This window comes from Octopus bimaculoides, chromosome 28 (assembly GCF_046866305.1).
Source record: "Octopus bimaculoides isolate indiv1 chromosome 28, ASM4686630v1, whole genome shotgun sequence".
Lineage (NCBI taxonomy): Eukaryota > Metazoa > Mollusca > Cephalopoda > Octopoda > Octopodidae > Octopus > Octopus bimaculoides.
In genome coordinates this window covers 14,206,676-14,227,906 of record NC_142955.1, presented here as the reverse complement: position 1 = coordinate 14,227,906, position 21,231 = coordinate 14,206,676, and the positions used below count along the sequence as shown (strand labels likewise).

General features: G+C 37.7%; 3 protein-coding genes across 7 annotated transcripts in view; all 3 read right to left on the bottom strand.

The window, feature by feature from the left end:
* The window catches only part of LOC106878991 (histone deacetylase 2), a 39,275-nt gene extending 37,044 nt beyond the window's left edge, over positions 1-2,231 (bottom strand). The window contains exon 1 of one of the 3 annotated variants that reach the window (XM_052977794.2): positions 2,111-2,231. The gene's annotated coding sequence lies outside the window, so the exon portion shown is untranslated. Of the gene's footprint in view, positions 352-2,110 lie in introns of those variants that run through there. The other 2 variants (XM_014928370.3, XM_052977793.2) reach the window with 2 other exon arrangements.
* A 9,551-nt stretch (positions 2,232-11,782) lies between these two features.
* LOC106883055 (uncharacterized) lies at positions 11,783-13,870 on the bottom strand. 2 transcript variants are annotated; one of them, XM_089344588.1, is made up of 2 exons: positions 13,189-13,870; positions 11,783-12,975 (listed from the first exon to the last, which is right to left on the bottom strand). In XM_089344588.1, the coding sequence occupies exon 2, from the start codon at positions 12,687-12,689 to the stop codon at positions 11,922-11,924; it is 768 nt and encodes a 255-aa protein (XP_089200714.1). In that variant the 5' UTR covers positions 12,690-12,975; positions 13,189-13,870; the 3' UTR covers positions 11,783-11,921. The 2 variants fall into 2 exon arrangements, with proteins under 2 accessions (XP_089200714.1, XP_089200713.1); XM_089344587.1 differs by having other exon boundaries at positions 13,193-13,870.
* A 2,785-nt stretch (positions 13,871-16,655) lies between these two features.
* LOC149130597 (uncharacterized) lies at positions 16,656-19,057 on the bottom strand. 2 transcript variants are annotated; one of them, XM_089344535.1, is made up of 2 exons: positions 18,424-19,057; positions 16,656-18,210 (listed from the first exon to the last, which is right to left on the bottom strand). In XM_089344535.1, exon 2 carries the CDS (start codon positions 17,922-17,924, stop codon positions 16,896-16,898), a length of 1,029 nt encoding a protein of 342 aa, XP_089200661.1. In that variant the 5' UTR covers positions 17,925-18,210; positions 18,424-19,057; the 3' UTR covers positions 16,656-16,895. The 2 variants fall into 2 exon arrangements, with proteins under 2 accessions (XP_089200661.1, XP_089200660.1); XM_089344534.1 differs by having other exon boundaries at positions 18,428-19,057.
* Positions 19,058-21,231: the final 2,174 nt, after the last annotated feature.

The following is a 21,231-nucleotide window of genomic DNA, read 5'->3' as shown; positions in this document are numbered from 1 at the left end:
AATATATATATAAATACGTATGTATATATAAGCCGCCCTGCCTCTCAATTTAAATATCAGTTGTGAGTGTAGAGATATATGTGTATGTATGAATGTGTGTTGGCTATATAAATACGTATGTATGTATATATATTGTGTATGTGTGTGTGTGTGTGTGTGTGTAAGTGTTGTCAACCGAATAACCTCCGGTCAGACCTTTCCAATTGAGTTAAAAGGGAGAGAGAGAAAGAAAAGCCACAGCTGAGATGGAGAATGTTAAAGGGTGAAATGAGAGAGGCCGGAAGTGGCTGCTACTACTGCTGCTGCCGTGGCTGTTATTGCTGCTGCTGATGATTAAGGCTGCTGCTGCTGATGACGATTGCTGCTTGTTGTGGTTGGTTAGTTGGACGGATGGATGGTTGGTCGGGTTGAGGAGACAACCTCTAGCGAGCGAGGAGAGGGAAGGGAGACAAAGAAAAAAGAGAGAGGGGGATGGAATATGAAAGGTAAAAGTAGAGGGGGAATGAGAAAAGGAAAGGTAGAGAATGAAAGAGAGAGGTAGGTTTATAAGAGAGAGTGATAGGAACAGGGAGAGTCAAAATAGAGAAAAGGGAAGAGATGGAAAACGAAAAAAGAGAGGAGGAGCAAAACATATAGAAAAGAGAGTATTGGAGAGAGGCGGGTATATAGAAAGACAGATGAATAGAGAGAGAAGAATGGAAAGCGAGATAAGGTTCTATAAGGAAAGAAAGCGGTGTGGGAGGATGGTATAAAAATATAGAGAGAGGAAGGTATTTGGAAGACAGAGAGAATGAAAATATAGAAAGAATTGAGAGCGAGGGAGGAAAAGTATATAGAGGAGAGGGGGTGGGATGAATAGAGTGGTGAAAGGGTGGTGAGAGTGAAATAGGGAGCAACTTCCAGAGAGGAGTGAGGAAGGGGAGTTGTTAAGAGCAGAGGAGAGGGAAGGAGAACAGAAAATTAGAAAGAGGGGGGAGAGGACGAGGAGGAGATATAAATGGGAAGAGGGGAAAGACTGGAAAAGGGAGGTGAGAGGTCAGACAAGAACTGGCTACTGCTGATTATGTCCAGATATGATCATTATGATGATGATGACGCTTTCTCGTTCTGTTAACCGTTCTATCGACTGGTGGCGACCTCTAGGGCTAGGTGTGAAAAGGGGAGACGCTGCCGCTGCTGCTGTGGTTGTTGTTGTATAACCCCAGGTCACTGTTGATCCTGTAGACCTACGAACAAAGGGTATTTCAGCCATATTAGGACTAATATACTCAACGCAACCTTCCTTGTTGTGGTTGTTTAACCCCTGGTCAGTCCTGATCCAGCAGACCTATGATCAAAAGGTGTTCCAGCTACTATCGTTCTGTCTTCCATCCAGGCTTAGTGTATCTTGGACTACATTACCAAACCTGTCCCTCCTTATTGATATTACTGTTTAGCTCTTGTTCAGTCTTGATCTATAACCACTCCATCTTTTATTCAGACATAATGTATCTAGGACTACATAATCTAATGTGTCCTTTGTTGTTTAGCCCTAGGTCAGTCTCTATCTGAGAGACCTCTGATTTAAAGAGCTTCCTACCATAACTATCTCATCTTTTATTCAGTAAAAGTATACTTAGGTCTACTACTGCTGGCATGAATAGGACAGTTTGACAAGATTCCAACAGGCGGTGGAGGGTCACATGTTTCTCTTATCTCTCATTTTTCCCCATGGTTTCTACATCTAACATGAGCCACTTTACAGAGTGTACTGGTACATTTTCCAAGCGACCAGCATGTAAGGGAGTCCCTTGCCATCAGCAAAACCAAAGAATGATAAAGCAGGATTTGAGAAAACTCTGCATTATCACTGCTTGAATCAATTACTAATCATTTAGAGTAGTTTTTCCAATGTGGAGCACATGCCCCACTAGTGAGGCCTGTGAAAACTGTTGTGGGGCAGAGGACCCAAAATCTATTTTTAGTGGAACAAGGAAGTGTAAAAAAATTTTTTTTCCTCTTAATCAATAATGTACTTTTTCTGTACTCAGTACTTATTAAAAGAGTTTACTGGTAGATTTTTTTGTATAAAATAACTGTGATAAAATATTAGAAATAAATTTTTACTTACATGCTTAGGTGCAGGAGTGACAGTGTGGTAAGTAGCTTGCTTACTAACCACGTGGTTCTGGGTTCAATTCCTCTGCATGGTACTTTGGGCAAGTGTCTTCTACTATAGCCTCGGGCAGACCAAAACCTTGTGAGTGGATTTGGTGGATGGAAAATGAAAGAAGCCCATCGTATATATATATATATATATATTGGTTTCAATGGTGTGACTTTATTTTGTAAAAATGACTTTGTAGGGCAAGTGTGAGAGGCTAAATCTGTTTAGTTTCAACATAAAACAGGTAAAATGATTGGGCTGGATATGACTAGTTTAAAAGCCAGAAGAGTAAATGATAAAACAAAGAAAAGCAATCTTGCAGAACCCTCTCACAGTTTCAACAATTCCACCACAATATTATGTTTTGGTACTTTTTTTATCAACCCTGATAGGATGAAAGACAAAGTTGACTTCGGCAGAATTTGAACTCATAATGTAGAAAGTTGGAACAAATGCTGCAAACCAATTCATTCCATGTTCTAACAATGCTACCAATTCAGCTCTTATGAAGTTCCTGTAAGATTTCTTTAATCTCAGGCAAAGAATTAGTTTTGTTCTCTACGGAGAGTCATTATGCCATATTATTAACACACACACACTAGTTCAGTTTTACTCGTTTATTGTTAGTCAATTGGTTAAAGCAGCAAGCTAGCAGAATCATTAGCATGTTGGACGGAATGCTAAGCAGTATTTTGCCTATTGCTACATTCTCGGTTCAAATTGCACCAGGGTCGACTTTGCCTTTCATCCTTTCAGGGTCAATAAAATAAATACCAGTTGTGACAGTGGGATCAATGTAATCGATTCATCCCCACCCCCAAAATTGCTGCCTTTCTGGCAAAATTTGAAATCATTAGCAGCCAATTGGTTAAATATCCAACTAACTAATTAATTTTTGGTTTAATTTAGTTAAACAGTAAGGTGTTTGTTTTGTTTTTGTTTGTTTCCTTATTTTTTTTTTTTATCAAAGCTCTTTCATTGCGATTTGCGTTTCAAAATTTGTTTCAACACATGAATCCACATCAAGAATCTTGCAATCCAGACACAAGAACAAAGAATCTGTTCATCTCTCCAGATCCTATTTACTCAGTTAAACTTGATTGCAAAGTGAACTTCTTAACCACAGCATCTCTGGTGCCTTTAAGCATATACACAAACATCATCATCACCGTCATCATTGTCGTCGTCATCATCCTCATCACCATCAACATCATCATCATCATCATCATTATCTAACATCCACTTTTCAATACTGGCATGGGTTAGATGGCTTGATGGGAGGTGGCAAGGCTGGGAGCTACACCTGGCTTCATTTGCCTGTTCTGGCATGGTTTCTACAGCTGGATGCCCTTCCTAATGCCAACCACTTTACAGAATGGTACTCGGTGCTTTTTATGTGGCACTATCACCAACAGGGTTCAAAATAGCCCCTCAACTGGGGAGGGGAGGAATCATTTTGAGCATGTGGTTTTGTGCCAGTTAAGAGATTAAAGTGATAGAGAGACAGAGATAAGTGTCTTGCTGCAAAATAGGATACATGGATACTCCAGTTGGAAAAAGAATGGAGAATGAGTTAGAGAATAAGATAAGGAGAGCAATGTTAAAGAGATGGTGGCAAAGATGTTCTGGGGCATATTCTCAAGGAACATTGAAGGATAGTGTGCAGTGCTGGATTAACCATTAAGCAAAATAAGCACGTGCTTAGGGCATCAAGGGAGGGAGGGGGCACCGCAGAAATGGTAAATGGTTTACAGCACAAAAATAATATTCAGGATGCATTTATCTCTATTAAGTATAGATTCAGATGTGTTACCTAAGATTAATTTTGAGGATCTAATCAAAGACTTTGCAATTCAAAAACGTAGGAGGAAACTTTTCAAATATAAATGAAGTGGTTGTACACAGAAATAAACATTATTTTCCCTCTTATTGTTTTGTTTCGTTTTGAAAAATAAGAATTTATTCTATGGTTTGTTATTGTTTATATTTTGAATTACATAATCTTTTATGGGTATACCAAAATCTAAGTGCTTAGGGTTTCGATGGGTTTTAATCCAGCCCTGGTGGTGAGGGAACATTATGCAAGTGGGTATGTGTGTGTGTTTATTGTCCACACCATTTGACAACTGGCGCTGGTTTGTTGATTAAAATCCATCAAGGCGGTGCCCCAGCATGGCTGCAGTTTAACTAACTAAAACAATGTAAAATAATGAAAGAATAACAAGGATGACATAATTCAACATCTGGAACAATGCCGCCGTTGTACACACACACACACACATTTCTGTCTGACTTTGTTGGTGAGAGAGAGAGAGAGAGAGAGATTCAGGAAGGAAGAGTGATTTCTTTCTGCTGCTTATTGTTACATTTGAACCTGGGAATAAATGGTACCAGCACCACCACCATTATCTCCATTACTGTTACTGCTACTATTACAATGACAGCCGCCATCCACCACCATCGTCACAACCCTCACTGCACATATTATTACTACTACTGCATTCACTGACGCCGTCATCATCACCACCGCTATAATCACTGTCATTACTACGACCACTAAAACTACTACCGTATCCCCCAACGCCATCACCACCACAAGAACAACAAGCATTACTAACGCCGCCATCATCACCACCATCATCATCTCAACAACAGCACCGCCGCCGCAACAGTAATAAAAACGCGACAACAAACAACAAAAGCCAGGCTTAGCAGCACCAGCAGCAACAACAGCAGCCAGCAGGAAATACATCTATGGAAGCACCTAATCCTGGTTTCTAACGTCCGCATTTGTTATTTCTGTATATTTTTCACATGGCTTCGCCTTGTCTTTTGTCTACGACCGGCTGCTTTTCCTATGGCGGCGGTTCTTTTTTTTTTTTTTTTTCTCATTTCAAGACAAACACTTCCAATTTCTAAATGAAACGAGTATTTAACCTTCTCCAACGTGATTCAATGAAATATTTTTCATATCTACGCTATCCTTATCCATATTAAATATACAGACGACAATATTTATTTATAATTCTTCATGGCGTTGTAGTTGTTCAGCCCCAGGTCAACCGTGATCGCGCATATCTATAATGAAAAGCGTTCCAACAGTGACCGTCACGTTTTTTCTTTTACCTAAGTGCTTGAAAACCCAGGATTCTATTTTCTAACGAGTCCCTTTTTAAACCGGGTGTATTAAAATTTTAGCTATTATTTCTAGTAAGCTAAGAGGCCACACACACAGGCTACTTCGGCGTTTTTACTTGTGTGTGTGTGTATGGTATATATATATATATATATATATATATGTGTGTGTATATGTATATGTAAATATATATATATATATATATATATATATATATATATATATATATATATATAAACACTAACGGAGAATCGAGTGAGCAACGCATCTCATTACATAATTATTCATCAACACTTTACCAGAAGTTTATTGGTGGAATATTATATAATATATGAAATAATTCATCGAATCAGTATTATTCCAACAATACTGGAAATTATAGACTCTTGAACACGCGCGCGGGTGTGTTATGTATGTGTGTACACGTATGTATTTGTGTTTGCATGTCTATGTATGTGTGTATATATGTATATATGAACGTAAATGTATATATATATGCATCAGTCTCTTTCTCTCGCTATGTATGTGTGTGTGTATACGAGGACATGCTGAAAAGTTCCTGGCTTTGAGTAAAAGAAAATACAGGGGGATCAGTTAATTATGATTTTATTTAACATATTCCCCACTCAGCGATCCTTCATGTTTTCTAAGATCTGTAAAAGAACTCGGAAGGTTGGGCCTCCAGCCAGGCCTTTCACGACTCTCGTAAAGCCGGGAACTTTTCATCAACCCCTCATGTGTGTGTGTGTGTGTGTGTTTGTGTGCATGTAAATATGTTGCTGTTTAGCCAAACGTCAATCCTTACCGCGCAGACTTATGGTCCAAGTGTGTTCCAGACGTGACCGTCCTGACATTTTATATAAAACATCCAAATCTTGTCTGTTTTCCTTTATTATAAAAACACGGGGTGATTTGAGGAAGATTTGGTTGCTATATCTAGCACAGAGAGCGACAGTCTGTATAAGAGAGGCAGCTATAATAGTTTCCACATTCGGAGCCTTGGTATAGTTGATGACCTTAGGTCATGGCTAGTCCTCGAGATTGAGGACGATGGTCTCTGTTCTTTTTTTTTTCCAGTTATTGATGGATTCTGAAGTGACAGATGAGTCCATTTCTTTCTTGACAGGTGGTTCAAGATGGAAGGTCCCTTTTTGGTTATTTTTGTCTATCTTTTCTGTGCCTCCTGTTTTCTCTTCTTGTTCGGCAGTCCTACTGGTCTCAAAAGTTGTTAGTCCTTCATTGGTAATAGGTCTCCAGTGTTCCCAATCCTAAGTATTTTCTCTGCTAGTTCTCTATATCAATATTTTTTCCTCCTATAGACAAAGCCTGAAATTTTGGGGGAGGGGGGCAGTCGATTAGATCGACCCAGTATGTAACTGGTACTTAATTTACCAACCCCGAAAGGATGAACGGCAAAGTCAACCTCGGCGGAATTTGAACTCAAAAGGAAGAAGAATTACTGCTAAGCATTTCGCCTGGTCATTGCCTTTTTGATCTGATATCAATATCGTATTTTCAATAGAATAAATACCAGTCGAATACTGAGATCGACATAATCAATGTAAACTCTTCCCCAAAGTTGCTGGCCTTGTGCCAATATTTGAAACTATTATAACATTTCTTGGAAAGGTAGTGAGCAGGCAGAATTGTTTGCTTGCTGTCTTCACATTTTGGGTTCAAATTATGCCAAGGTCAACTTTACCTTTCATCATTTTGGACCCATATCCCCAGCAACCTATAGGGGTTGGCAGCAGAACCAGGGGTTACTTGATCTGCATTAGGGACTAATGTTCATATCAATTTCACCCCCCCCCCCCAGTAGTACCATAAGGATTCTTAATACCTATATAATCTTAAAGGGCCGATTTAATCTCGGTGTCTGTGATAAACAAGTTGAGTGCTGGGGTCAATGTAATCAACTGACTCCTCGTCTTTCCCAAACTTACTGGTCTTGTGCCAAAATTAGAAACTGATATTAAAATTCTTGAAGGTGCCAAGCTGGCCGAATTAATATCATGTCAGGCAAAACGCTAAACAGCATTTTGTCTCGTCTTCACGTTCTGAGTTCAAATGCTGCAGAGGTCGACTTTGTCTTTCATACTCTTCTTGACTTGATAAAATAAATCCCTGTTGAGTACTGGAGTCAATGTAATGAACTTATTCCCTTCCCCTAAACTGCAGGCCTTGTGCCAAAATTAGAAACCTGTGTTACATTCCTTGATACAAGGTTCGATTCTCAGTAGCAGCTTGATGGCCACTTAAAATAAGGCAAGGAGCTGACTGAATCATTAGCACACCAGACGAAATGCTTAGTGGTATTCTGTCTGTCTTTACGTTCTGAGTTCAAATTCCACTGAAGTTGACTTTGCCTTTCATCTTTTTGGGATTGATAAAATAAATACCACTTGATCACTGGGATTGATGTAATCGACTTAACCCCAACCCCTAAAATTACTGGTCTTGTGCCAAAATTTGAAACTAATATCATGTTTTTGGAAGTTGGTTTTCACAACATCTTTGAATAATTTTTTTCCCCTCTTCTTCCTTTTCCTTCTTTTAGGTGGGAGAACCAAGCCACTTTGCTAGATGGTTGCTTTTGATCTGAACAACATGACCAGTCCATCTCAGATGTTTCTGGACGATGATAACTTCAATGGCTTCTTCTGACATGCTCATGCTTGACCTTTCTTCCCAGCTAATTTTGAGAATACTTCAAAGGCAGTATTGGTGGTACCTTTCAAAAGCTTTTATGTGTCTTCTGCATGTATTCCAGGTCTTGGATGCATATCAGAGTGTGGGGATGATCACTGCCTTGTATACCATCATTTCTGTGTCAGTTCGAATGTCTCAATCCTGGAACACTATCTTGTTCAAGATACTATGATATCTATGATGTGGGCGGAAATGCTTTCTTGAGGATCTGAAAAAGATTCTAGGGATTTTGGTTTTGACATTCAAAGAGAAGGGAGGCACATACTAAATCACCTCCACTTACCTCCAGAATGGATCATTCAGCTTAAGAGGTGGGGTAAGGTTTTTGAGTCGTCACCCAGAGGGCTATGGTCTGTGTATCGGGCCACACCCCAAGTGGAAGCAGGACAATCACCCCACAATAAACAGGCTCAGGGTTCCTGCAGAGACTGATGGACCTTGTTTTCACACCCACCTCCCTTGGAGGTTTGACAATCACAGTGGTGAGTCCATATCCCCAGCAACCTATTGGGGTTGGCAGCAGAACCAAGGGTTACTTGATCTGCATAAGGGACTAATGTTCATAACAATTTCACCCCCAGTACCACAGGGATTCTTAATATCTATTCAATCTTTAAGGGCCAGTTTAATCTTGGTGTCTGTGATAAACTTAATACTATCTTTATAACTTGCTCACCAAATATTCCACATTTTGAGAATATAATGTTCATTGACTGAAAGTTAAGAAATCCTAATCAAGATATGTGTTAAGTATTATAGCTGCCTGTAATACAGCAAAGTCTGTGGCTGGTTGCTCATGAGCAGATAGATTTTATGTTATTTGCATATAAACCTCATATCAGTGATTTGAATAGACTTCAATGTCGACTTGATTATACGGTGCTGATGAGCTGAAATAATAGCAAAATATCAATAACCACCTTTCTTGTTTACCTGCAGACCAATTTGTTTTGCCTGGTCTTGAGGTAGTGTTTTTTTAACATTCATCATTATAAAAGGACTTTCCCTGGATGAAATTTCACAGCTGATATGTGTTCAAACAGAGCACATACATTATATATGTGATACCAGTAATGACATTTTTAGATCTGCTTCTAATTCAAAAGTTAATTTTGTCTTACTCGTGCAGTACTTTTGCACATCAGCAGATGGATTTGTAATAAACAGCAATCAAATTTCAGAGCCAGGATTCGCAATCAAATCCACAGCTTCAAACAAGTCCTCAGCCAATTGTTCTTGCTTTTTGCACTAAGAGATTAATGAGAATAAGTTGAACTCTTAGATCTTTTCAAGTTATTCATGGGTCAAAGCTGATTAGAGAGGAAGAACCTTTTGTTTTGGGCTTGGCCTAGTTTAGTTAGAATGATATATGTACATAACAAAATATCTACCACTTTTCGGCAATTCGGCCTATCAAGAGTATGACTGTTTTCCTCACTTCAGGTATGTCCCATCATGAGTGGGACAATACAACTGTTACTGGTATAAATCTGATTTTATTTTTCTCTCTCTCTAGCAGTTACAGAGATTAAACTATCTACAGAACAGAGTGGAGATCTACAAATATCTTGTGTACACAAACAACTATAAGAAGTTATTTTCTATATTGTAATGACTAGATCTTTTCTGTCTGGCTGCCAACATCAATTCTGTTCAAATTGATTTCATAGTCAGTGTAATGATACACTTTTATAAGCTAATTAATGACATGGAAGTAATTTCACTATAAATCAATAAATAAAGAGTAATTAAAGTTTGAAAATTTTGGTAATTTTAGCCAATTGTAAGCCACAGATACATTCATGTCTGTTTCAATTGTAACAAGCGGAACATGAGAACTCTTTGCCTGTTGCCATAGTAACAGTCTTTGAAAAGTCTGTGAGGAAGCATATGTTGACAGCAGTCTTTGAAAAGTCTTTTATCGGCAAGGAAACATGTGTTGGTTATTTGTGTGATTATGGCAGCAAGCTCCAGTAACTTCGCTTCTATGATAGAAAAATTGAAAACAGAGGAGGATATTGTGTCATACTTTCAAGGGAAAGGTGTTAGACCCAAAAGAAAATTATGTAAAAAGAGGCATGTTATGTGTACGAAAAGATGTGATGGGAACATTTACTGGTGATGCTAGTGCCAAGAATTACCGGAGAACTTTCATCTAATTCTTCCAAATCTTTCTGTTAAAAATTGTTATGTGTTTATCGCATGTAACGTGTTGTTTATCACATTTGTATTAAGAAGGATCAGAGTAAAAGATAATTAGTTAGTGGTTAATTGATACGAGATAATTACAATACATGATATACTTAGATTAATTAGCTGAAATAATTATAAACATATTTGGAAAGAGGAATTGTTCACTGTTTTCCCCACATTTCAATGATACCTGTGACAGGTTTTATGTGTCCCTAACATAATTTAATATGTTCAGGAACTCCTCCAGTTACATCCAAACCATTGTGAATGGATAAAAAGAAATAAAGAAGATAATCTGACATCACCCAACAAAATAACTTGCAGAAAAATGGGATATCTTCTATGTGGTAGAATTAACTTCGTAGAAATAGTAACCAAATCTTCTTCAAGTAATGTATTACTGTCTGAACACAAGACAGTTAACAGTGCAATCCAACATGACATTACTGATTTGCAACGAGAGAGAGAGAGGTAGATAGAGGAGACACGTACACATAATTCCTACTGGATGCCCTTCCTAATGCCATCCAGCTGTAGAAACTTTATCAGATCAGATTGGGGCCTGGTGCAGCCTTCTGGCTCACCATTCCTCAGTCAAACCGTTCCAACCCATGCCAGCATGGAAAGCGGACGTTAAACGACGACGATGATGGTGAGGAAGCGTGTTGAAAAGTTTGTTTCCCAACATTATTGTGAGCCCAGTCCCACTGCACTGTGACTTGCACAACTGTCTTCTGTAAGCCTGGATCAATCAGTGTCTTGAGAGTGAATTTAATAAATGGAGATTATACATACATACATACTTGCACACATACATACATAGAGAAACTATGCACAGCTGTGGAAATTAGCTGCCCAGCAAATGTTAACATAAGAGAACACCTATGCTGAACTATTGAGAAATCTGCAGTTACTCTATCCAGATTACAAGTTCAGGTTTATACCTATAATCATTGGGGCCCCAGGATATGTAACACACTGCCTAAATACCAATCTTGAGAAATTAGGCTTCTCAAAACCAGAAAGGAGAAAGCTGAATGAAAGACAACAAATCTAACCCATCATTGGAACTGTAAAAATTTGTAAAATTTTCCAGAAGTTTATCATTTAAATATATATGAGCATGTCTAGATATGCAACTATATACATAAAACATAAATCTGCACATACATACATATATACATACACATGCATATGTATAGACACACACTATATATATAATAATATAAATAATATATATATGCATATATACACACATACATGTACATGCCTACATATATATGTATATATACATGCATACATGGGTACAGGACATCTCATGTAGCAATCTTGTTCTCAACCAGGTCTATAAAGATTTTGTCGAAATTTATGTGCAATACACAAAATATTTTAACAATTTTTTAAAATACAATTCCTAATATTTAATTATAAAAATATAACAGGATTTTTTTTAAACACTGAATGGCTATGAGGGCCATTTTGAGTAAAATAGGAATCAAAGGGGCCCATAATAAAAAAAAGAGCCCCACTATTCTAAATCATTGCAGCAGAATATATCTTTTATAAAAAATGTCTCAAACTATTAAACAACACAATTATTGATTAAACAAATATGTCTGTATTCTTTATTATGTGAATAGCATATAATATATACATTACTTGTAGTTTTTAGCTAAGGAAAGGATCAGTTTAAATCAGATATCGGTCAACAGTATGTTATATTAAGGTCATATTTCACAATTTTATGGTTTCTTCTCCAGAGTGTGTTCTGTTGTGCCTGTTTAAATTATAGTTGCTGGAAAAAGACTTACCACATATATCACAGTGGAAAGGTCTTTCTCCAGTGTGTGTTCTTTTATGTATAATTAGACTAGCATTACTAATGAGAGATTTACCACATATTTCACAGTGGAAAGGTTCTGCTCCTATATGTCTACGTATGTGTTTTCTTAAATTACCATTATCAAGAAAAGATTTCCCACATATTTCACAATGGAAAGGTTTTTCCCCAGAGTGGATACGTACATGTCTCTTTAAAGAACTTTTATCACCAAAAGATGTCTCGCAAATTTCACAGTGGAAAGGCTTCTCTCCAGTGTGGATACGCTTGTGGACAACAAGATTAGAATTATCAGAGAAGGATTTCCCACAAATTTCACAGTGGAATGGCCTTTCTCCAGTGTGACTACGTATGTGTCCCACAAGTTTTGAATTTTCAATAAAACATTTCCCACATATCTCACAATGATATGGCTTTTCTCCAGTGTGGGTTCGTTTGTGTCTTATTAGATGAGCAACATCAATAAAACGTTTCCCACATAATTCACAGTGGAAAGGTTTCTCTCCAGTGTGAGTCCGGTTGTGCATGTTTAAACTACTTTGAGAAATGAAAGATTCCCCACATATTTCACAATGATATGGTTTTTCTCCAGATCTTTCTTTAGAAAATGTTTCGTTATATATAGGTTCCTCATTTCTGCCAGTCTGTGTAACGTTCTCCATATTAATTCTCGAGGAATTCTCAAAAGCTGAAAATTGTCTTTAGATATAATCTACCGTTGCTCACTTCGTCCCTTTCGATATTGCACATCTCTGTTTACAAGTGTGGAATATTTCCAAGGCAGACACATTTTCTACTCACTGCTAGAATGTTTCTCGCTGACTGATTTACAATTTAATGATGTTCTGTAGTCCACAAATATAAAACATCCATATACGCGTGATAACAGACATTCTTATGAGATAGGCATTGTTCTACAAGTTACAAAGGAGGGATCAGTCAGGACATCTGTAAATAAGAGAAGGTATAGTAGTGTAAGATCGATGTAAAGTGAACAATGTTGTTCTAAGGTGACAATCGAAGGAGTGAGTCTTTCTGACTTGAAGAGGAACAGAAAAATTAAGAAGGATCAGAGTAAAAGATAATAATTAGTTTCTGGTTAATTAATACGAGATAATTACAATACATGATATAATTAGATTAATTAGCTGAAATAATTACAAACATATTCAGAAGGTGGTGTCGTTCACAGTTTCTTTGCTTCGATTGAATGACACCGGTGACAGGTGTAAAGTGTCCCTAACATAATTTAATATATTCAGAAACAGCTTCATTTTATATTAAATGCCTTTTATAGATAAGATAAAGATCCCCATCGGTCATGAATGAGGTGCAAGTCCGGGCAGGGTTGTTTATGGAAGACCAGCAGCCGTCCATGTATACCAGTCTCCCCTCACTACGCCACTGATGTTGTCCATGGGAAAGGCAATGGCCGATACAGCTTGGCACCAGTAGCGTCGCAACGTATTTCTACAGCTGAGTGAAATGGAGCAAATGAAATAAATTGTCTTTTTGAAGAACACAACACACAGACTATCGAACTCACTACCTCATGATTTAACCACTGAGACATGCACCTTCACTTAATTTTAATATGCTCCTTGTATCGAGCCGTTGTGAATAAAAAATATGTTGCAGAAAACTGTGGTATCTTCTATGTGGTAAATCATCCTGCTGGAAATAGTAGTCAAATCTTCTTCGTATTACACATTAAGCACTTAACAAAAGGAGACGTACAGTAACATATACTTAAGTATACAATTAACTTTCGTAAGAAATTTGTATTCAGCCAACGATTGAAATTTGAACAACCACAAGTAAACTACGCACGTATATGAACGGGTGGTAGAATATATATATATATATATATATATATATATATATATATATATATATATATATATATATATATATATGGACAGAGAGAGGGAGAGAGAGAGTTGAAATTTATAGAAAAACAAAAGACGAAGACAAGTGTATGAACAACAAGCAAGTGTATTAGTTTGACGTTCGGGAAAATGAAAGTCATTTACGTTTCGAGCCTATATTCTTCAACAGAAAGGAATAAAAAAAAATAAGCAGAGAGAGAATGAAAATGTGTATATATATATATATCTGTGTGTGTGTGTGTATCCTGCCACTTTCAACTTTCTCATTGCTCAATCTGATCAATTTTCGAGGTGTCACTTTTTTTCAGCAAGTGCAAAATTCTCCGGGGATTGGATTGATGCCCTGCCTGTGGCCAACATTAAAGGTCTACTCAGTCTAGATGAACTCTGCATCTGCAGCGCACTCGGAGTGGGAGTTAACGTCTGTAGGGGACTGAGATTCCACTGTGCCTAGACCCCTCGACCCCACAGGTCTTCACGGTTTGTCTTGCCTCCTAAATGCTGATTTCTTCGAGATCATACCGAGCTAAATTTAATCATTAAATGGACCCTGACTCGGATTAATATCACCTCAGTTCTGAAATGATGGAAATAGACCAGATGGTCTTACCTTCTGTCCCTGGCTTTGAGGTAGGTGCCTCAATTAAGACTCTACAGTCTGAGACTCTTTTGCACCCTCCTACATTCTGGACACTGCAGTAAATGGGTGGGTCACTACTTCCATAGCTGAACGGAACAACACCCTGAGAAATTGGGATCCGGCAGTGAACTTGCTCTTTCAGCCTGTGGCGTTTGAGCTGTTCGGAGGGACTGGGCCACTAACTGCTAAGTTTTTGTCATCGTTGACAGCTTGCCTCACCGAAGTGTCAGGTGATGCCCATGAGGGCGCTTGGTTTTTCCAACGCCTTAGCCTTGCCATCGCTTGTGGTAATGCTGCGAGCGTGCTGGCTTGCTTTATTAGGTTCCGTTAAACCTTGTGGTCTGTGACCAGTTGAAGCGCTTGGTGCTGCATTGTTGGTTAACATCTATAATGAATTTGCCATTTTCAGTAGGTGTGCGGCACACACTCAGAATATATGCTCCTGTTGGCATTAGGAAGGTTATCCAGCTGTAGAAACCACACCAGATCAGACTAGAGCCTAGAACAGCTCTCTGGCTTACCAGTTCCAGTCAAACCATCCAACTCATACCAGCAAGGAAAGCAGATGCTAAATTATGATGATGATGATGATGATATTTAGAGAATGTATTAGGTTAACAACTAAGTTCCCACCGTTTTTTATTTAAAAGGTTTAATAAAAAATAACAACCAATTAATCAATAATGTATTCACCCTTGTTGTTTACAACTTCTTCCCAACGTTCAACAAGATTTTCAATACCTCGTTGGTAGAAATCACCCGACTTCAACTCGAACAATTGATCCAACCAAGCTCTCAATTCTGCATCAGTATTGAACAAAACTCCGCGTATAGCATTTGAAAGAGATCGAAAGAGGTGGGAATCCGTTGGTGCCAAATCAGGAGAGTGTGGTGGGTGTGGCAGCACTTCCCAGCCAGGCATTTGAATCGCTTCCTTGGTCATATTGGCGATATGAGGGCAGGCGTTGTCGTGCAGCAAGAACTCCATGCTGATGATTAGGTCTTTTCTCTTGAATAGCCATGTTGAGTAGTTCCATCTGTTGAACACAGAGTAATGTGTTGACCGTTTGGTTCCGTTCAAGCAATTCGTAATGGATAATCCCTTCCCAGTCCCACCATACGCACATTGTTTTATGCGGATGAAGATCTTGTTTCATGCGTGGTGTCACTTGTTTACTGGAGCTAAGCCATTCCTTATGCTGCTTCATATTGATGTACTGGCACCATTGTTCATCGCCAGTAACGATTCGGTAAAGAAATCGTTGTTTGTTTCCATGAGTTGAGCGGTGACGAGCAAGAAAACCAGCGGAGATTGTGGCTCGTTGATTTTTGTTGTTGTCACTTAAAGCATGCGGAACCCATGCTCCATACTTCTGAACCTTTTCCATCGAGTGAAGATGCTTCTCTACAGCAGTATGGGAGCATTCCATTTTCTTTACCAGTTCCCTTGTCATTTGACAAGACTTTTTGTGTCAAAGTTGGTTTAATCGCTCTGCATCGAACTCAACTGGACAGCCAGAACAAAGTGCGTCTTTGAGGTCAAGCACGAATGAAAACAATACCTCCGCTTTCACTAAAGTGGAGAAAATAATGGAATTTGATGGTAACAGAGTCATTGGAATTCACAAAAATATCAAGAACAGTCACCTTGTGTAGTTGATTCTATTCTATTTCTTCCCCCTAACATTCCACACACAGATGATATCTCATGTAGCAATCTCGAGAGAAAATTTCAAGTAAAACCTGTTCTATTGTATAACAGTTCCAATGAATAAACATAATCCAATTGTGACCATCCAAAGAACTTGGATGTTTTCTAAGTCAGTGGTTCTCAACCAGGTCTATAAAGATTTTGTCGAAATTTATGTGCAATACACAAAATATTTTAACAATTTTTTAAAATACAATTCCTAATATTTAATTATAAAAATATAACAGGATTTTTTAAAAACACTGAATGGCTATGAGGGCCATTTTGAGTAAAATAGGAATCAAAGGGCCCATAAAAAATAAAAAAAATTGAGCCCCACTATTCTAAATCATTGCAGCAGAATATATCTTTTATAAAAAATGTCTCAAACTATTAAACAACACAATTATTGATTAAACAAATATGTCTGTATTCTTTATTATGTGAATAGCATATAATATATACATTAGTTGTAGTTTTTAGCTAAGGAAAGCATCAGTTTAAATTTTAAATCAGATATCAGTCAACAGTATGTTATATTAAGGTCAATGTTCTTCTATTCATACTGTTTAACACATGCCTTTCTTCAGAATAGATATGCTTGTGGACAATACATCTCAAATATACAGAGAAGGACTTCCAACATATTTCACAATTTTATAGTTTCTTCTCCAGAGTGTGTTCTGTTGTGCCTGTTTAAATTATTGTTGCTGGAAAAAGACTTACCACATATATCACAGTGGAAAGGTCTTTCTCCAGTGTGTGTTCTTTTATGTATAATTAGACTAGCATTACTAATGAGAGATTTACCACATATTTCACAGTGGAAAGGTTCTGCTCCTATATGTCTACGTATGTGTTTTCTTAAATTACCATTATCAAGAAAAGATTTCCCACATATTTCACAATGGAAAGGTTTTTCCCCAGAGTGGATACGTACATGTCTCTTTAAAGAACTTTTATCACCAAAAGATGTCTCGCAAATTTCACAGTGGAAAGGCTTCTCTCCAGTGTGGATACGCTTGTGGATAACAAGGCTCCCACTAACAGAGAATGATTTCCCACATATATTACAAGAAAACAGTTTTTCCCCAGTGTGTCTACGCTTGTGGACAACAAGATTAGAATTATCAGAGAAGGATTTCCCACAAATTTCACAGTGGAATGGCCTTTCTCCAGTGTGACTACGTATGTGTCCCACAAGTTTTGAATTTTCAATAAAACATTTCCCACATATCTCACAATGATATGGCTTTTCTCCAGTGTGGGTTCGTTTGTGTCTTATTAAATGACCAAAATCAATAAAACGTTTCCCACATAATTCACAGTGGAAAGGTTTCTCTCCAGTGTGAGTCCGGTTGTGCATGTTTAAACTACTTTGAGAAATGAAAGATTTCCCACATATTTCACAATGATATGGTTTTTCTCCAGTGTGACTGCGTTTGTGAGTTACAAGATGAGAGTTCTTAATGAAACATTTACCACATATTTCACAGTGAAAGGGCCTCTTCTTCCGATGTATTTCTTTATGCTTCAAGACTTCATGTTCTGAAGAGAATGTTTTCTTACAAATATCACATCTATATTCAATAATATTTCCCTGTAACGATCTTTCTTTAGAAAATGTTTCGTTATGTACTGGTTCCTCATTTCTGCCAGTTTGTGTAACATTCTCCATATTAATTCTCGAGGAATTCTCAAAAGCTGAAAATTGTCTTTAGATATAATCTACCGTTGCTCACTTCGTCCCTTTCGATATTGCACATCTCTGTTTACAAGTGTGGAATATTTCCAAGGTAGACACATTTTCTACTCACTGCTAGAATGTTTCTCGCTGACTGATTTACAATTTAATGATGTTCTGTAGTCCACAAATATAAAGCATCCATATACGCGTGATAACAGACATTCTTATGAGATAGGCATTGTTCTACAAGTTACAAAGGAGGGATCAGTCAGGACATCTGTAAATAAGAGAAGGTATAGTAGTGTAAGATCGATGTAAAGTGAACAATGTTGTTCTAAGGTGACAATCGAAGGAGTGAGTCTTTCTGACTTGAAGAGGAACAGAAAAATTAAGAAGGATCAGAGTAAAAGATAATAATTAGTTTCTGGTTAATTAATACGAGATAATTACAATACATGATATAATTAGATTAATTAGCTAAAATAATTACAAACATATTCAGAAGGCGGTGTCGTTCACAGTTTTTTTGCTTCGATTGAATGACACCGGTGACAGGTGTAAAGTGTCCCTAACATAATTTAATATATTCAGAAACAGCTTCATTTTATATTAAATGCCTTTTATAGATAAGATAAAGATCCCCATCGGTCATGAATGAGGTGCAAGTCCGGACAGGGTTGTTTATGGAAGACCAGCAGCCGTCCATGTATACCAGTCTCCCCTCACTACGCCACTGATGTTGTCCATGGGAAAGGCAATGGCCGATACAGCTTGGCACCAGTAGCGTCGCAACGTATTTCTACAGCTGAGTGAAATGGAGCAAATGAAATAAATTGTCTTTTTGAAGAACACAACACACAGACTATCGAACTCACTACCTCATGATTTAATCACTGAGCCATGTACCTTCACTTTATATTAATATGCTCCTTGTATCGAGCCATTGTGAATAAAAAATAAGTTGCAGAAAACTGTGGTATCTTGTATGTGGTAAATCATCCTGCTGGAAATAGTAGTCAAATCTTCTTCGTATTACACATTAAGCACTTAACAAAAGGAGACGTACAGTAACATATACTTAAGTATACAATTAACTTTCGTAAGAAATTTGTATTCAGCCAACGATTGAAATTTGAACAACCACAAGTAAACTACGCACGTATATGAACGAGTGGTAGAATATATATATATATATATATATATATATATATATATATATGGACAGAGAGAGAGTTGAAATTTATAGAAAAACAAAAGACGAAGACAAGTGTATGAACAACAAGCAAGTGTATTAGTTTGACGTTCGGGAAAATGAAAGTCATTTACGTTTCGAGCCTATATTCTTCAACAGAAAGGAATAAAAAAAAATAAGCAGAGAGATAATGAAAATGTGTATATATATATATATATATATATATATATATATATATATATATATATATATATATATATATATATATATATATATATATCTGTGTGTGTGTGTGTGTGTGTGTGTGTGTATGTATCCTGCCACTTTCAACTTTCTCATTGCTCAATCTGATCAATTTTCGAGGTGTCACTTATTTTCAGCAAGTGCAAAATTCTTCGGGGATGGGATTTTTAGTAGAAAGTGGGTTATACATCTTTAGATTGTATACCTGACTTCCTACTATAAAACTTAGAATATAAACGGAACGCTGAACTCCAGACTAAACAACTTAAACAACACTTTTATTTAGGTGGTAAACATGCATATCTTTAGTTATACATCTTTAGAGGTGAGAATAACGAGCTGTCGAGTGTAAGACCGAAAGATGTAGAGACAGCTTTAAACACACGTCCATGCTCAATCGCTGGCCAGCGAGAAAGAGAACGAATTGAGCGGGAAACGCTTGCTTGTTTAATTCTACGCATGCGCAGGCGTCACTACAGAGCTCCCTCTCCAGAGCGGAAACGCACGATAAATGAAATCTGTTAGAACGCCTGAGGCAGGATGGCCACTGAAAAACCACCCACAAGATGTGGTACAAACACACACAAAGAAAATTCAAAGAAATGAAATGTACACTTGTGAAATACATGCATGCAACGTATAAATGAAATGACAATGACAAAACAACCGTGATGACAACTGTCCAGGAATACTGGAATCACGCGATGTAAAAGTCTGTGTTTGTTTTCCCTGAAAGGAAAAAAAATGTATGAGTGCACAAGTGTGTGTGTGAGAAAAAACACAGAACATGCAATGTATAAATGAAATGACAATGACAAAACAACCGTGATGACAACTGTCCAGGAAACTGGAATCACGCGACGTAAAAGTCTTGAGTGTTTGTTTTCCCTGAAAGGAAAGAAAATGTATGAGTGCACAAGTGTGTGTGTGAGAAAAAACACAGAACAAGTGAAAGTGTCTGTAGTATAGACTGCGAAAAATCCCAAAACACCGAGATAGAGTACATTGATGAAGACGTCGGCGCAGGAACTGCTCTAGCTGTGTTCTGTATGTGTGGTGGTAATGATTCAGTTGAAACTTGGCGACGTCGGGGGGAATGCTTGTAGTAATTGTTGTCGTCACGGTGGTAATCTTGGTTGGCGCACGACGCTGGTGGCGAAAAGGCTGTTTGGTGATGAGTGTTTGAAAAGGTACGCTTTTACAGAACGATCGACAGACAAATCTCTGTATGGCCACTAGCGAAAACCGTATGAAATGAATGACAAGAGTTATTGTGTGGCATAAAAGATGTATGTGTAATGTGAGAGTGTGAAATGCGACATATAAAAACATAAAAAGCAGGCCGTAAATCCTGTCTGTTTTTCGTGAGTGGAAAAAATCCACTCTAACAGAGACGAGAATAAAAACCGCTCTTGTTGAGTCGTGTTGACTATGGTTGGAGATGTTGGTAATCCGTAGTTCAGTCTCCATGGCCGTATTTGTTCTTTAATCGAGGTTCACCAGTTATAAGTTGGTAGTCTAGAGTCCATGCTGCGTTTTTTCTTCGTCGGGGGTCACCACTTTAGTAGAAAGTGGGTTATACATCTTTAGATTGTATACCTGACTTCCTACTATAAAACTTAGAATATAAACGGAACGCTGAACTCCAGACTAAACAACTCAAACAACATTTTTATTTAGGTGGTAAACATACATATCTTTAGTTATACATCTTTAGAGGTGAGAATAACGAGCTGTCGAGTGTAAGACCGAAAGATGTAGAGACAGCTTTAAACACACGTCCATGCTCAATCGCTGGCCAGCGAGAAAGAGAATGAATTGAGTGGGAAACGCTTGCTTGTTTAATTCTACGCATGCGCAGGC